The 18,048-nt window shown below is 46.6% G+C and overlaps 1 protein-coding gene across 1 annotated transcript; it reads right to left on the minus strand.

Annotated features, from left to right (window-relative positions):
• Positions 1-634: 634 nt before the first annotated feature.
• LOC134434951 (thrombospondin-1-like) lies at positions 635-13,642 on the minus strand. The gene is made up of 22 exons (XM_063183635.1): positions 13,424-13,642; positions 13,226-13,310; positions 12,517-13,076; positions 12,309-12,387; positions 12,018-12,107; positions 11,731-11,840; positions 10,790-10,915; positions 8,979-9,075; positions 8,220-8,390; positions 7,698-7,874; positions 7,065-7,366; positions 6,689-6,841; positions 6,170-6,388; positions 5,668-5,775; positions 4,782-4,941; positions 4,532-4,650; positions 3,984-4,218; positions 3,586-3,813; positions 3,197-3,468; positions 2,859-2,956; positions 2,449-2,588; positions 635-2,292 (listed from the first exon to the last, which is right to left on the minus strand). Exons 2-22 carry the CDS (start codon positions 13,287-13,289, stop codon positions 2,282-2,284), a joined length of 3,519 nt encoding a protein of 1,172 aa, XP_063039705.1. The 5' UTR covers positions 13,290-13,310; positions 13,424-13,642; the 3' UTR covers positions 635-2,281.
• Positions 13,643-18,048: the final 4,406 nt, after the last annotated feature.

Raw genomic sequence — 18,048 nt, forward strand, 5'->3', positions numbered from 1 at the left:
TTCCCAAGGGCACTACCCTGTAATGCAGCCTGGGGATTTGCACGGGCATAATTATGAGATTTTTTGGCAAAAGCAGGCGGCCTGTCACAAATATAAAGGTTTGTTTGGCTTATATTTAATGTAAAGTCTTCATGGTCAAGTGTATTCCTCGATTATCTTTGTTCCCCCCACGAGAATGGTCTGGGAGCTTCTGAAAGGGCAATTTTGGTTGAATGAAGTGTAACCCAAGTCAGACATGGTTAAAACAAAGAAGGGCAGAAAACAGCCAAACATTTGGAATTTCTTTCTTGGAAGTTGTTTATTGTTTTGTTGACATTACAAATTACATGGTATGAGTCAAAACAGCCGTTTGTGGATAAAATTGGTACAAATATTTAAATACAAGCATCACTAATAGTAAAAAAAAAAATGAAAAAGAAGAAAAAAAAGGAAGACAAAAACACAAACCAAAAACCTCATGTCAGTGTGCAAACAGTTTATACAGACAGAAACACTTCCATATCAGGTCAAGTTTCTTGATAAATTATTTAAATAGCATATATCTACATAACTTTTCAAAATAAATCATTACAATAACTTATTTACTTTTTAAAAAAAGGCATCATCAGACATACAAAAAGCACATTTTTGTATAAAAACTAGTCAATTCTTATGTTGGGAACTGTCTACTACAAAAAAAAATACTTTGTATTATATACAGACTAAAATAGGATCGTACTACAGTAGCAATTACAAAGCCAACCACTGTATATACTGCAGCTCCAGGATATGTGTTTTTGGTTTCAATTGTACATCATTGAGGTAATATTTGTACATTGTGTTCACTCAAATGTAGAGCATACTCAGACACACAAGTTATGAGTACAAGACCGCAGGAGTGATGATGGACGCGAAATGAAACAAAAATAGACACATTATTGCCTTACTGAAACTGGAAGGTGATAATAATACTGAAATCTACTAGACTGGTGGTGAATTTTCTTTTCCTCATGTTTTTTTTCCAGTTCAAGTTAATGCCATGTTGTTAACTTTTCTGACACAGGACAATGAGATGAGTAAGGGTACAAGATGCCAGAAAGCATCAGGACCCTATGACATCAGCAATCAATCAACATATACAATAAATATGTACTTATATACACTGTTGTGGTCCTTTTTTTCTTATACACACAAAAATGCTGAACTAAATTCAGCTTGTACCTCTCTATATTCCCTTTAAGTCTATACCCTTCCTCCTCTATTAAATGCCCAGATAACAAAGACCGGTTACAAGTCACACACTCCCATGGTGTGCTGTAGGCTACTCCTCTTTTGCTGTCTTTGAACCCTTGACAGACTTCCAAGGTCCCTCCACAGGGGTGCATTTCTCGAAAGCATAGTTGTTAGCAGTTAGCAACTTGGGTTGTCGTCAATGGTAAATTGCATTGCAACCATCAAATAAGCTAACATAGTTAGCAACTATGGTTTCGAGAAATGCACCCCATAACTTTTTTAATTGCTACACAGACTGGAACGGTGACCTTGGATGGCGACTCGTGTTGCATATACTGTAGTACCAAACAGCAGAGCAGAGTCCTTGTTTTGGGCCTTTAGCTTTCGATTTTTTTTTCAAATTGGTGAGTAGCATACTTCTTGGGCCATAATTTAATTCAAAGTCAATCAAAGGAATAGAATTCTCCTTGTGATTCGGGTCTACATTGTATAATGGTCCGACAGCAAATCCTTCACAACGCCATCTAAAGCTTCTACTATGAAATGAGTGGTAAAAACAACCAAAAAAAAAACCTTACTGCCTTCTTCATTTCAAAACAAGTTAGTCTTTTGAACACAGTCCACAGCAGATCTGAGGATAACCTAAACGTAACAAAACAAAACGACACGTAAACAAAAACAAAACAAAAATCCATCCCTTTGGCATGGGCTGAAGAGAGGGAGGCTGGCAAGTTCAGAAGTTCAAAGACATGTTTTAGAACCCCCTTCTGTGCAATGCAGGGTTAGGAGAAGGAAACCTCCCAAAGAATGGGAGAGTTGGGTGGGGAGGGAGGGGGGAACACTTTTTTTGCTCCCGAAAGCGCGACCTGCCAAAAATGGGGGGGTTTTAAGTATCTTCATCCAGCAGTCAACCGTCAGACGTTGCATAGTCAAGTAACTTCAAAAAGCCTCTCACCCCTCTCTTGGTCCAAAGGTAAGGGGGACACAAAAAATAGTCCGAAAACATACATTACATGTTGACATTTGTACAGAAAGGCACATTCATGTGGAGGTGGCCATCTTGATCGACTTAATAAGTATCTGAAGGGAGAGAAGAAGAAGGGGGAAAAAAAACATGAATTTAGTGAAACATTTCTGTGGCACTGCAGGCGACACAAGTGCATGCTCTTTCCATGAAAAAAATATTAATATGAGGAAATAACACATGTACACAAAACATTTCAAACCGTTTCTTACCTCGGCATTCGTATTTGAGGTCTGAGAAGTAAACCATCTCCTGAGAAAAGACGAAGAGTCCTAGTCTTCCACCAGCGTACGTCTTGTCATTGATGACTCCAGAGTCAGCCATGATCTTCTTGCCTTCATACATCACCACTCTGAGGAGAAAAGAAAATGGACACTTACATTAGAGACCAAAGATAAGGACCAAAACATTCTTATGAATTTGTATTACTAAAGGCATTGTGCAATGCCGCAGTCGTGTAGTACTATAATAGTAGTTTCCCATCACTAATACAGCGTTCCATAGTCAGAACAGTGAACATTAGGAGGCTGCTGGGATCATTTTATATACAGTAGTAATAGTAATATACACTATATTGATTAATTCTAATGATACAATAGATATCTGATGTCTGTTAATGTACCTAATGTGTCCGGTCTTGGGCCTGTGGGTCAGGTGCCATCTGTAGGCGGTGTAGTCCTTCCAGCCAATGTTCTTAGGGTCGTGCCAAAGAGTGCGGACCTATAGCACAAGAGACAATCATACAACATTAGCATCACTATAAAAAAAAACATCCCTCAGTAAACATCATACTTTTCAGTGGCTAAACTGCAGTGATTTCGCTTGTGTGTTGTAAGTAATGCGTTAAAGACCTGTGTCATTCGATTTGTTTTAGTCTCTCGTGTAGTAAGTTAGCCTATGACGTTCGTCATTCAAATTCGTGCTAGTCAAAAGAGCTGTCAGTTAGTCAGTGGAACGCACCTGTCCAGCGGTGTCTCCCGTATGCCACAGTGCGTTCCTCAGGTGCTCTCCGGGGCCGGTGGTGGAGTTCACCACCTTGATGGACAGGCCGGAGTAGCCCTGGGCCTTGGTGGGGTGGTGAGACCAGTACGTCTGCGTGATCTGCTTCCACATCACCACGTAGAAGCGCGAGCTGGACTGGTAGCCGAACACAAAGCCGGCGTAGTCGTCATCACGATCTGTGTTGATGAAGAAGGTGCCGCTGAAGTCCACGGCATTGAACTCATCGTAACCTAGAATGGGACAAAATAGACAATGAGATCACCGTTAGACAAGGACAAATAAGAGATTGTGGCAAATCGTTTATCGTGAAGTTATCGTGAAGAACAAGTGAACTGTACTGTACTTACCAACAGCAATGCCAGGGTCGCAGTTGACGGTCTGCACCAGCTCCTTGCCCTGGTGGCGCACCACCCAGTTGGGGTCGATCTGAGACGTACCCTTGGGGTCCAATGGAACCATTTGGAAGCGGCGGAAGTCCGTTTCACTGATGGCGAAGTTTTCAGGGCACACGTCATCGATATCGAGCACATTGTCCAGATCGAAGTCGTCCTTGCAAATATCTCCACGACCATCACCTAGATTTCAAAGAAACAAAAGGAGAGCAATGTAAGCTGGGGTGCTTGTATTTCTTCCATAGAATAGCAAACATTTGCTCATTTTGCATGTCTCTAAGTGATTTTAACATAGGTGTAGTATGCCATTGCATGTCATATTAAGCAAGAAAATGCAGAAAAAAGTATCTTACCATCTGAATCAATCTGGTCAGGGTTGAAGACCAGCCTGCAGTTATCCTTGTCATCAGGAACGCCGTCGTTATCGTCATCGTGGTCGCAGGCATCCCCAATGCCGTCTTTGTCATGGTCGGCCTGGTTGGCGTTGGAGATGTAGGGGCAGTTGTCCAAGTTGTTCTGGTGGCCGTCCTCGTCAATGTCCTCGTTGCTGTCACATTTGTCTCCCACGCGGTCCGAGTCAGAGTCAGCCTGTGGGAGGACAAAGCAAATCAAATATGAATAAAACTCGATGGCATTTTTTTTTGTCAGACGAGCACAATGAGGCTTCAGAGATGCCCACTCTTTCCGGCTGCCGGAGGGGATGACTCATTGATTTCACCCCTTCTGTATCCATGACGAGACTCATTTCCCCCATGAATAAAAAGTGGAAACCAGATATGGCCGATTGTTGGCTACAGTCTATAGATTACTGTACAGTAGTGTATGTAGGCCAGTTTCCACTTCCTTTGGCTGTGTGCCTCATTGTACTGTATGTATTAAAATGAATTGGGAGGAAGCTTACCTGATCAGGGTTGTGCTCCAGGGGGCAGTTATCGCAGTGGTCTCCAACTCCATCTCTGTCAGAGTCTCTCTGGTCAACGTTGTAGACGTATGGGCAGTTATCCTTCTCGTTCAGGATACCTGCAGACAAAACAATGGCAATGGGCGCAACTTGTTAGTACAATAAATAATCCACCATTTGAGACATGATCTTTATCATTTCTGTCATCAAGAGGAATGAAAGTAATAGCGCCGTAAAAAAAAAGTCTCACCATCGCCATCAATGTCAATAGCACAGGCATCTCCCTCTCCATTGTTATCCGTATCAGCCTGGTCAGTGTTGGGTTCGTATGGGCAGTTATCGCACAGGTTACCGACCTCGTCACGGTCATCGTCGTACTGAGTGGGGTTGAAGACAAACTGGCAGTTGTCCTGTAATGCAAATAGGGTTGGATGGATTGTTAGTGAATTGGTTTACCACAACTCGCATTAGTTGCAGCGGCGCTTTGCCTGCGGTAGCGTTGTTTTCCTTTTCATTGGTAGTAGAGAGATGTTTCTCAAGCGTTGTCTCTTTTCGATAAACCATGGTTGCCTGTCACATCAAAAGCCATCTTCTCTAAACTTCGCAGCTAGTTTTCTTGAGTTATGAGGCTTTTCACTCCAGAGGAGGAATGCATTGGTTTGGCTCTGGGCTAGCGAATGTTTGCGTTCCTTAGCGATTTCTTCCAGCGATTTTCCAACATGTCAAATGAGTTATGTATGCCTAGCAGCCACAGAGTGCATTTACCTCCAGTGAGCTGCACGGTCACAACAAGATAGTTATTTATCTCTTCTGCTACTGGCTCAACTCAATTACTTTCCTGTGTTCTGTCTCTCTGTCTTTCTCTCTCTCTTTTCTCCCCTTGGTTTGCCTTTTTCTGTTTTTCTGTTTCTCCTCGCTCAGGGAGCCAAGCATGCATAGACAGGCACCCCACACTGCACAGCCACCCCAAAGGATGTACTTCCAGGCCCCTTTGAGATATTTTTGGTACTGTGTGTGTGTGTGTGTGTGTGTGTGTGTGCGTGTGCGTGTGCGTGTGCGTGCGTGCGTGTGTCTCTGAGTGCGTATGTCCACAACGGTAGCCGCGGAGCGAAATATGTGTTTATGTTTTCGCCTACCCTATCATCAGGGATCCCATCGTTGTCATCATCGTCATCGCAAGCGTCTCCAGTGCCGTCCTTGTCGTAGTCCTCCTGGCCAGAGTTGGGGAGGTTGGGGCAGTTGTCCTGAAAAAAACATGGAACACCATTACATCAGTGGGCGAAAAATACCTCAAAGCGACCACTCCACCCTTTACCCTTTACCTAACCCTACCCTTTCACTTGCTTAACCATAAGCATCCCATGCCAGGAGGCACAGTAAAACGGTTGGTGGATATACAGCAGTCATAACAATAAAGGATGTGGTAGTGGTGGTAGTAGGGATGACCCCAGCCGTGGCTCAAACGGCTCTAGGGCACTGACTTTTACACCAGAGACCCGGGTTCGAGGTTGAGGCCTGAGGTCATTTTCCCAATCCTCCCCTGTCACTCTCGCTCCAATTACTTTTCCTGTATTTTCAAAGTGTCTTGTCCCAATAAAGGCAACAGAAGCCCAGAAAAGGGGCGGTAGGGACAGTTACCTTCTTGCAGTGGTAGGTGGCGTTGGTGACGCACAGCAGGTCGCGGTTGGGCCAGCCGTCCAGGTCGGTGTCCTCGCCGCAGATGTGGCCGTTGCCGGCGTAGCCCGGCTTGCACTCGCAGCGGTACATGGCGTCCGAGAAGATGCCCAGGTAGATGCAGTTGGCGTGCTTGTTGCAGTCGTGGGTGCCGTCCTTGCACGGGTTACGGGGAACGCACGTCTGAAAAAAAAACAACAACAAAGTCAAGGTCAGAACAGAAGACAGGTGGACTGCAGATAGGACAGGATTCTTCATTGGGTGGTTTCTTGGATGCGCATGTTGTTTTTATACCCCATGCTGATAGCGAGGCATGCCTACCCAAGTAGGTATTGGCATGTGGTGTGTGTGTGTGTGTGTGTGTGTGTGTGTGTGTGTGTGTGTGTGTGTGTGTGTGTGTGTGTGTGTGTGTGTGTGTGTGTGTTAAGGAATGTTCCAAGCGGCCATATCTGGGCTGGATTGGGAGTAATCGGTGGTGCATACCTGCTTGTTGGCTGTGGCTTCCTCCACTCCCCTGCCGTAGGGGTGGGGGCCGGAGTAGCGCGCGGGGCAGGGCAGGCAGTTATATCCGGGCTCGGTGTTCTCGCAGCGGTGCACTCCGTTAAGCGTGAAGCAGGCGTCAGGTACGGCCGTGCACTGCAGAGCACAATGGAACAATACAACATTAATCAGCATTCAACAACCATTCATTTCAGTTAGCTGATATTTATTATCGTTCACGTCCGTTTCCATAGCCATGGCCTCAAAATCGGCTAACAAGTGTTTACTTTTACATATTTCCAGCAGTAAGAGAAACGTGCAGAAACACATTATGTAATTGGAATGGAAGTAATGGCTGCTTATTAAGAGTCCAATTTACCTCATCGACGTCTTTGCAGGTGATGCCATCCCCAGAGTAGCCAGGTGGGCAGGCTCCACACTTGAAGGTGCCGTCGGGGAAACTGGTGCACTTGGTGCCAGAGAAGCAGGGGCTGGACAGGCAGCCATCGATGGGGCATTTCTCTGTGTTGCACTGCTGCTCCTCCTTGCCCAGGCCAATGCAGTCCTTGCCGCCAAACTTGGGAGCGGGGTCGGTGCAGAGACGCTTCCTGATCTGGATGCCGCCGTCGCAGGTGACAGAGCACACCCCCCATGGAGACCACGGACCCCATTCTCCGTTGACTAGAGGAGGCACACAGGAAGGAGAGGAGAAGAACACGATTAGCATGTATTTAAGATTGGTGGAGGTATAAGCCGCTATACATTTCACTAGACCTACAATCAGAGGCTATTCACCTGACACAGTTCACCTGTGATTACCTGACTGGTCTATTTTTGGCCAGATACTCAAACAAAAGCTTCCTTTCACTAACAAGTATTTTGTCTTTCCTAAGCATCTAAAGAGGAGGCAACTTCACTAGTATCTCTTTCTTCTGAGTATCTAAAGAGGAGAAGGCCTTCCATTTCCAAGGGCGTTATTACTGAATTAAGGTGAACCACTACCAGTACTTACTGGGACACTGGACCTGCTGGCAGGGCTTGGTTTCGCGGCCCTCTCCCTGGCACTCGAGGCCCCCCATCTGGGGGGTGGGGGAGTTGCAGAGGCGGATGCGAGTGATGACCCCCTCTCCACAGGTGACGGAGCACGAGGACCAGGGCGACCAGTGGCTCCAACCGCCATCTTGTCTGACTGTGGACCCACACAAACAAGCACAGCAGGAAAAAATACATTATTATTACTGACCAGACACAATGGCTCGAATCACTTTAAGCGTAACTGCAATTTAGTTTGGAGAAAATGGAGCTGACACACAATGGCACCGTTGTCATCGTTGCAAAGTCTGTATAGCAATTTCTTTGTGATCCTATAGTCATTGCAAAGCATGCATTATTCCGTGAAAGCTTGATTGTGAAGACTGCACAGCACAGCAAACAATGGGTGAATTAAAGCACAGTCATAACAGATAATAATGCTCTACTACTGACAATGCACTGTGGCAGCAAGAGAGGTGAACTTGAGAGACGGTCTACTCACATCGCTTATCGCATTCCTGCAGGAAGCAGTCCCGGGTCTGCACAGAGGAGCCCTCACAGCTGTTGGTGATGCGGTCGCAGGAGCGGCCGCGGGTCTGGGTGCCCCTTCCACAGGTGACGGAGCACTGGGTCCACTCGGACCAAGGGGACCAGCCAGCTCCTTCGGTATCGACTGGAGATGGAGAGAGAGGGAGAGAAGAGAGGGAGAGAAAAAAATCATCAGAAATCTGAACACCGGCACCTCCACCTTCGTCACACCTCATTGCATCTCACAGACGTGATCATACCAGGTGCACAAGTGATTTGAAGCGAGGAGAGCCATGATCAGGCCTGAAGGCTCCTCAGCGTTATGCACCTTGAATGACTTTCCACCGTTTCTGAACAGCACTTTGTCTGTTTCTCTTCATTAAAATTGGTTTCGATTTGTTTATCTATTAATGCTGTTGTGCTTTCCCCGAGTTAAAGGAAAGCAGCAGCTACAAGTATTTTCCCCAGTGGTTGGACATGGATCGTGCCGAGAAAGAGAAGAGAAGAGAAGAGAAGAGAAGAGAAGAGAAGAGAAGAGAAGAGAAGAGAAGAGAAGAGAAGAGAAGAGAAGAGAAGAGAACAGAGGAGAAGAGAAGAGAAGAGAAGAGAAGAGAAGAGAAGAAAAGAGAAGAGGAGAGAAGAGAAGAGAAGAGAAGAGAAGAGAAGAGAAGAGAAGAGAAGAGAAGAGAAGAGAAGAGAAGAGAGAGAGAGGAGAAGGGAAGGGTGAGCTCACTTTCTCCGCAGCGTGGGCAGCACTGTCCCTCTGGCACGGTGGCGTTCTGGCAGGGCACCAGCGGGCAGGAGATCCTCCGGCAGACGGTGGCAGAGTTCTGTAATTTTGGAAGAGAGAGAGAGAGAGAGAGAGAGAGAGAGAGAGAGAGAGAGAAAGAGAGAGATGCCAACATGAGATTATTTAAATGAAATTGAAAAAAAAAATGATGTCTCTCTGGAGAGCATTGCAGGCAAACTGTCAGAATAAAAATGGAGCCAGGGCCGGGGGCGAAAGCTTAGCGAGAACTCATTAACCTCTGACGCAGCTGACGCAGAGTTGAGCGAAGCGCTTTTTGCCAAGCATAACTGACATGTTTGAAACCAAACAATTGGGCGACCTCTGACTGTGGAAATAAAAAGAGACTCTTATTGTTCTCGCTAGCCGGGAGGTGGATAGGAGCTCGCTGGTTGGACGGAACAGGTAAGGGAAGGACATGTGGGATCGTGAGAGAGCGATAACAACTGAGATTCGGCCACATGGGAAGAAGGACCAAGGAAATGACAGGGTGGGAAACTTTTGTCCGAACTGAAACCACACACACACACACACACACACACACACACACAAGCGCACACGTGCACACACACACACATGCACCCTGACACGCACACATGTGCATGCCATCAACTCGGCCGATGGTTGACACCTACAGGAAACGGCAAACCCTGACTGCCTGTCTTATAAACACTTTCAAATTGTCAGACGTCTGACACCTGGCCAATGAGATAACATACTGGTATAGGCCCTCTCTTGTGTTGTACAGGAGAGAGAGAGAGAGAGAGAGAGAGAGAGAGAGACAGAGACAGAGACAGAGACAGAGAGAGAGAGAGAGAGAGAGAGAGAGAGAGAGAGAGAGAGAGAGAGAGACAGAGACAGAGACAGAGACAGAGAGACAGAGTAGTAGAGGAGTAGAGAGATAGACCGGTCCTATCCAACAGAAGGAACTCCACAAGCAGGCCTATGTTCCATCATCCAAAAACAATAGCTACCCCCCACCCCAACACACCCCATCATCCCCTTCCCATGACCCCCCCCCCACACACACACACACCCCTCCGCTGGGTGACTCACTCATGCCCCTGCTGCTTTGTAGAATCTCAGTCTTTCCCCTAATTAGACTTGAACTGCTGACAAATGGCCAACAGACTCCCTTCCCTCCTTCCCTCCTTCCCTTCTCCCTGCTCGCCTCTCCTTCTCTGCTGGCTCCCATCGCCTCTCTCTGCTCTGTTCTCCTCTCCCCTCCCCTCCTCTCCTCTCCTCTCCTCTCCTCCTCCCTGCTCCCCTCTCCTCCTAACCGCTCCTCTCCTCTCCTCCTCCCTGCTCCCCTCTCCTCCTAACCGCTCCTCTCCTCTCCTCCTGCCTGCTCCCCCGTCTACCCTGCGCTCCTCCCGAGGGCTGCTGCTTGAGCTGCGCCACCCCATTTACACTTCATTACATCTGCAGCAGTTGCCTTCCTCAGGAGCCTCAAGTGCCCTGGAGCGCAACCCTCTCCACCAGCCCCCAACACACCCCTTGCCTTTTCCCTTACCCACGCCACCCTCCTCCGTCCTCTCTCATTCTCTCCACCTTCCCCTTTCACTCACACTCGCTGCCTGTCAAAACACTCACTGGTTTTCCCATAAATGTTGGCCGGAGTGGCACGGGGCAGCCGTCAAGGCGTTATGCTTATGCGGTCGGCCCCTGGAGCTTTGAATGTGTGTGTGAGAGAGAAAAAGAAAGAAAGAAAGAGAGAGAGAGGAGAGGAGAGAGGGGTGTCAGACACATGTGCTTACCTGGCACGTGCACTCTGTGCAGGCGTCCACGGTCCACTCGTCGCGGTCGTTATAGACGATGCCGTTGTGCAGGCACACGCCGCTGTGGATCTTCATGGTACTCATGATCAGCTGGTTGTCTTTGGTCTGGGGACAAAAAAAAGCAAAGACCACATTAATGATGGAGGCCTATTAACTTACCAGTCAAGTAGGGATAGTAAGCTACACAGTAAAAAAAACTGTTTTAATTCAACACTTAGAGAGCACTTTTGGACCAAATTCACTCCAGAAGATGTTAAATTGAATCTTTAAGTGTTGAATTAACACTGTATCTTTTTGCTGTGTGTCATTGATTCAGCTTTGGTCTGCTATACAACAACAGCAAGGCGATGATGTCACACATTAGCACAAGACTCTGCTGGCTGTCTTTGGTCTTTTGGAACAGCACTGTGCATACAATTCCAGTGGGACTAGTAGCTTATCACTGAATCAGCAGTTATATTATGCAGGCGTAATTATAATCAGCGTTGTTACCACACAGACACACACACCCTTAAAATTATGCTCAGAGTTCTGCTGGGTGGTGTGTTAGACCATAAAACTTCACATTCCGAGACAAGAGACTTTTTTTTTTTTTTTTTTTTACAAATTTACCACAACCACAAGGGGAGAGAGAAAGATGGAAAGATAGACGGAGAGGGAGAGAAAGAGAGATGGAAGGATGGAGAATGAAAGGAGAGTGCAGGAGAGAGAGAGAGAGAGAGAGAGAGAGAGAGAGAGAGAGAGAGAGAGAGAGAGAGAGACAGAGAGAGAGAGAGAGTGAGAGAGAGAGAGAGAGAATTTAATTGAATTGAGAGAGAGAGAGAGAGAGAGAGAGAGAGAGAGAGAGAGAGAGAGAGAGAGAGAGAGAGAGAGAGAGAATGAAAGAATGCCCACTAGGCAACTGGTTTCTTTGCACTCACCACTTCACGGAGTTCGTTGGACAGCTGCTTGACCACCATGCCGAGACCCTTGAGCTCCTTAAACATGCTGTCCAGGTCTTCACAGGTGAAGCCACACACGCCTGGGGCATCTACAGAGAGAGAGACAGAGACAGAGACAGAGAGAGATAGAGACAGAGACAGAGACAGAGACAGAGACAGAGATATCACATCAGTCACCATTCCCAAGATGGAGATGCAACTACAGTCAGTCTCCTTTACAGCCCCCCCTAGAGCCCCTAGAGCTGAGTGAGAGGTCCTGAGCTCACCTTTGGTCTTGTGGCCGGTGTAGTCGGTGCGGATAGCTGGGCTGGAGCCATTCACTGGGTTGTCCAGAGTGATGACCTCTGAGATGGTACCTGGAGGGAGGAACACAGACGTCAGTTAGGAATCTCTGTTGTGCTTTTCATTAAAAAAATAATAAAAATAAAAAACTCATGCCAGACTTGACTCAGGGTTTTTTCGTCATATTTTTGCAATTACAACTCTAAATTATTGAGCTGAAGAAAGAGAAAAGTGACCAAACTCATTATGTTGTCATGAGGCACAAAAACACTTACTTTGGCTCTGGCATCCCATGTTGCGCAGAATAGCCTCGAGGCTGGTCCTGAAAACGAAGCGCACATTCTGCAGCACGCCCTGCAAAGAGACAAACGGCACCCTTAATTGACTGAGCATAAATAACAGTAAGCGGGAGAGTGAGATAAGTTTGGTTGCTGGCGGCTAACCGAAGGCATAAGGGAGGGAGGGAAAGGGCGCACGGCTTACCATAAATCTGTCTTTCACGGCTCCCTTGCCGATCCTGAGGTTGGCGGAGTCTGCCACTTCCTGAGTTAGAATTCTGTGGATGGACGCGTCCAGCTCGGCGATGTTGACCTCTTCGCAGCCCACGTACAGCTGTGCCCGGTCCTCCTGAACGAAGAGGGTGATGTTCTTCCAGCCTCCGGTAGACAGGAAGGCATCGTCGATGGACACCACCTGTTGCTTGTTCATGGTAGTGTAAACCAGATCCAGGCTGTTCGCTTTTCCGTTAGAGATGATCTCAAAAACGGGTCCGGAACCGTCCTTCTTTTCCACAGTCAGAATGCTGCCCCGGGTCTTCCTGGCTTGTTTGAAGGTGGCCAAGAGGAGAAATCCCTTTTCTGTCTGGATGGAATCAATTATGTCTCTGAAGGAGACCTCGGGAACCGAGGGGATCAGGTTCGGGTTCAGGATCTTGTAAGCGGGACTGTTGGGGTCTGGACCTTTCACTAAGCTCACTCCACTGTGTTTGGGGGGGACTCGGGCAAGTTCAAACAAATCAAAGATGCTGTTGTCATCTCGGTTTTCTGTGAAATACATGGAGAAATGCACGACTTTTTCAGAATTGTGTCAGCGCAGCAGCATCACAGCACACATTTCTATGGCACATATCACTCCACGTGTTTTACAGCAATGTAAGATTCATCTACAAAACTTTTCTTAAACTTAATCTTACCTGGTAACCTGACGCCCTCGCAGTTCCATACCATCAATAGTAAAAAGAGCGCACTCAACATCATCTTGAGACTTTGCACAGCCACCTGTGGGCATCAACGGTACATAAGTACATAATATTCTCCAATATTCGTTATGATAAAATCAGCAAATGTAGCGGAGTCTGGGAATGAATGAAAATAAAATCCTTTGTCCTTACCTTTACAATACTAGGTCCTTTGAAATAGAAAATTATGGAATCAGAAAGTCAGCAATGAAAAATAAAATCCACCGATAAATTTGCACAGTGGTCTCTTCAGTATTCGGTCCTCTTCCTGATATCTCCAAAAAATATAAATAGTTAAGCGAAAATAATATTAAGAATAAATATTAAGTTTAAGTTGCGCCGTTCCTCTTGGAGTATCAGCTTTGCGCTGTTCAAACTTCACTACCAGTGCTGAGGACCATGTTGTATTTAAATGGTTTCTCGACATTCCTAAGCTCTGACTCCACCAATCAGAAGCTTGGAAAAGAAAGGGACGAACTTATCTTTTTACCTCACAGCGCGTCGAGTAATATCCGAGACGCTCTTGGAAAAAAATGCATTCCAGAGGAGAATTTCCATCACCAGAGAAATATTTAATAGGTGCACACATGCCAGAGCAGTTATCAGGGGGAAGTCTGACCATGTTAATCAATCATGTCAGAATTTGCTTAATTCTAAGGAAGTTTATATGTTTTTCGTCATAATTTGGCAACTATAACATAACAGTGCGATTTTAAACAATAACATTTGCCATTTTCACTCTTTTACGCAAAAGTCACTCCAGTAGCCTACCTATACAGGTTGTCAGCTGAAATGGTTCTACAATACATCAAATTAAACATTCATTTTCGTATACTTTATGTTTGTTGAAATGAATGTGATCACAGCAATGAATAATAACCCGGGAATGCGTTGTCATTCCCCAAACGTCCACGGGGAGCCGTTGTGAGTTTAGTTGTCTGTGGAGTCTCCTGCTCTCCACTCCTCTGATTCAGTGCGCAGCTTACAGACGCAAACATCTGTGACTAGGCCTACAGCAGGCTGGCCTTCTACTGCTGATATGAAGTGTTTGCTTATAGAGCCTATTAAAACAGCATATATTTTATGTTCACAAGGCTTATATAGTGATTTTTTTTTTATCACTGTAGGCCTATTTAATGGAGAGGTAAGTGAAAATGAATCAATGAAAAAGAGACCATTGCAAAAGTAAGCCCTTAATATTTAAAGAAAGCATAATGCAAACAGAATGTAAAGTGTGTAAATGAATGATATCAATAGAATTCTGAAGAAAATCGCTTGCTTTCACACCCTGCCATGCACAGTTCTATTCTAAATTAATGTAGTTGATTAGTTGTTTAATAGCCAGTTTTAAGAGTTTGTTTTATTTGATCATTTTTTTAACATTGTTGGGGACTGACAACTCTATTGTGTATGTACAATGACTATGCAGTAAAAACATCTTCGGCCTGTCTCTGACCGGCAGTGACGCGGTGGTGGTGGAGTAGGCCTAGTAACATACGTAACCAGGTGGAAGGGCGCCCACGATGACTCATAACTTATGGCCCTTCATGGATGTTACTTTCATGTTGTGAAACGACACTTGCTGCGCACTGTCGCCTTGACACGGCCAGACGTTCCTACCCTTCCCACTGTTCTTTTTTCTTCTTTTCTCTTTCTGTCTATTTTTTGTCTTCCCGGAAAATGACTTTTATTAGACCAGATGTTGCTATGACATACGTAGAAGGCTTCCAAAAATAGTCAGATTTTTCACGGCTGCTGTGCTTTACACAGTATGGACGCCGGAAAGCGGAAGTCCTTAAGCAAATCAACAAAGGTGTTTGCCAGGAGGTGTTGTTGACCTTCCAGCAAAAAAAGGAAGAAAAGAAAAGAAAAGAAAAGAAAAAGATCCAGTGACAGGTGCCAAGTTAAAGAAGAGCTGTCACGGTGAATCACTGTCGCAAGTCAAAGAACAGGCAGTACTGTCCAGTCCATGACTAGACACAATGTTGACACGTACAGCAGTTAGTATTACAGTAACCATCTTTGTTTTATCCTCGTAGGTTCGGGTGCACATTCTTTGGGAACATTGTTTCCGCCAGCCATTTCCAGCCATAGTGTTATGTAGTGTATGTCTGTGAAATCACTCACACACTCTAGTCTAGGCTGTCCATTTATGGATAAATGATCATCATAGCCATGTTTCTGCGGCCTTGCTTGGAGACATACCGTACTGTAGCCTATTGCTACACGGGAGGGGAAAAGGCAGCGGCAATGGAAAAGGTACCAGCCAGACCAGCATACCCCGGGCCATCTATAAGACCGCAAGGCCTCACCTCAGCAGCACGATAACACTGCCAACTCCAGTGTGTGTGTGCGTGGGTGCGTGCTTGTGTGTGTGTGTGTGTGTGTGTGTGTGTGTGTGTGTGTGTGTGCGTGTGCGCGCGCGTGTGCGTGCGTGCGTACATGCGTGCGTACATGCGTGCGTACATGCGTGCGTATGCGTGCGTATGCGTGCGCGTGTGTGTGTCCACATGCCCTGTGTGGATGTGTGTGATTTCATTCCCTTCCGTGTGCGTCCTACACACACCACCTTGGAGTGTAGTGCCTAGAAAGACACCTCATTCCAGCAGTGGGGAGAAAGAGAACACCCATGCTTCTTCTCCACTACGCAGGCCCCTAAATCACTGGTCATGACCTGATTAATTAGCTGGTCACATCAGCGCCCTGGGGAGTCCTGGGGAGTCCACATGCTGTGTTTGACTTGTGGGGTTTTAACTGGCTCGCTGGCTCGCCTGTCTGTCCCACCGGGACCGCTGCGCAACAGCTAAGTGTGCATGTGTGGTGACCGTATATTTACATACTTTGTATTCACTGCGTGTGTGTGTGTGTGTGTGTGTGTGTGTGTGTGTGTGTGTGTGTGTGTGTGTGTGTGTGTGTGTGTGTGTGTGTGTGTGTGTGTGTGTGTGTGTGTGTGTGTGTGTGTGTTGTGTGTGTGTGTGTGTGTGTGTGTGTGTGTGTGTGTGTGTGTGTGTGTGTGTGTGTGTGTGTGTGTGTGTGTGTGTGTGTGTGTGTGTGTGTGTCTGTGTGTGTCTGTGTGAGTGAGTTAGAATGAAAGAAGGAGCAAGAGAAAGGGATAAAGACTTTTTATGTGTGTGTGCGGGTGTGTGTGTGTGTGTGTGTGTGTGTGTGTGTGTGCGTGCGTGCGTGCGTGCACGTGTATGTTCAGGCAGTGTTTCAGAAGTCGTCTGGAGCACACCTTAGCTTGCACCCAGAGGAAGATCCCATGTGTTGGATGGACGGATGTTGGTTGATTAATCTGCAGCCTGACACATCTAGGTCGGGGCAATGGACCTGAAAGAAAGCCCTCCAGTGACAGACAGACAGACAGCACTATTTTTATTCCGGTTTTATTTTGTCAAGAGCGGGAGAAAGACGAGCTCTGCAGAAATAAAACAGGGCTGGACTGGGAGAGAAAAGCGGCCCGGGCATTTTTGTCCCCTCACAGAGCCCCAACTTGCTTTTCAACGATGCTATGATTAGCTCAGTCCACTGTCTCTATCAGTCTTTCTCAACATTTTTTTTGTAAGAACCGCCCCCTTGACCTCATCACAAGCCTCCCAACGTCCCCTTAACCTCACCGTAAGACTGACCATGGACTCCTTTAATTTTTGACTTATCATAAGCCTGACACCGCCCCTTCTCAGCTGTATCCTATCCTTCTCAACGCCCCTCTAGAGCTCTCATATGCCCCCTGGGGGGGGTGTACTGCCCCCGTTGAGAAACACTATATTACAGTCAAGACAGACCAATGGGCTACCCCATCTAAATTGAGGGACAGTCTCCACAGGAAAACAAACAAACAAACAAACAAACAAACAAATAACAACAGCCTCGAGGTCTCTTGAGGACTGTCGGCCCACCGGGAAAATGCCCGGTATGCCAGGTTACCAATCCAGCCCTGAGCTAAGCACTCCTGGGCATCTCAGGAGTGTCTTTTCCTTACGCTGGACTGAGATACATGAAGTGAGGACATGGCGTGTATCCTCCCTCATCCATCATAAAAAAAGAAATAGAAAAAGAAAAAGATGAAATCCCCCTCCTGATAATCGTTTTAGGGGGCTTTCAAAACACTCTCTTTCTCGGTTATGCTTCCTCTGTGATTCTGTTGTTTTCTGCCGGTTGCCAAAGCGGCTACGGAGATGGCCAAGTAGGCCAGTTATCCTACCCAGGCTTTTATGCAAACACAAGACAGTAGGTCAGATACCATAGCCGTGTTTTATGCAAACATACCGTTGTGTAGTCGTAAACGTCCAAACCCCCAAAAGCAAGGTGATGGACAGAGGAAATGGACTCGGTCCAAATGGTCCGTATGTATGCACACATATGTGCTGTATCTGTGTGTATGTGTGTGTGTGCAAGCCCGCCGACAGGGAGGGACAAAGGGGTATGTTGTCCCGGGCCCAGGGAGATAGGGGGCCCAGAATTGGGTTCCCATTCGATTATATGTATTGGGTAGGGGGGGGCTTTAAGATGACTTTGTTCTGGACCCATCAAAAGCTGTCAGCGGCCCTGTGTGTGTGTGTGTGTGTGTGTGTGTGTGTGTGTGTGTGTGTGTGTGTGTGTGTGTGTGTGTGTGTGTGTGTGTGTGTGTGTGTGTGTGTGTGTGTGTGTGTGTGTGTGTGCGTGTGTGTGTCTGTGCATGTCTTTATGTGTGTGTGTGTGTGTGTGTGTGTGTGTGTGTGTGTGTGTGTGTGTGTGTGTGTGTGTGTCTGTGTGTGTGTGTCTGTGTGTGTGTGTGT

Source organism: Engraulis encrasicolus, chromosome 19, assembly GCF_034702125.1.
Source record: "Engraulis encrasicolus isolate BLACKSEA-1 chromosome 19, IST_EnEncr_1.0, whole genome shotgun sequence".
Lineage (NCBI taxonomy): Eukaryota > Metazoa > Chordata > Actinopteri > Clupeiformes > Engraulidae > Engraulis > Engraulis encrasicolus.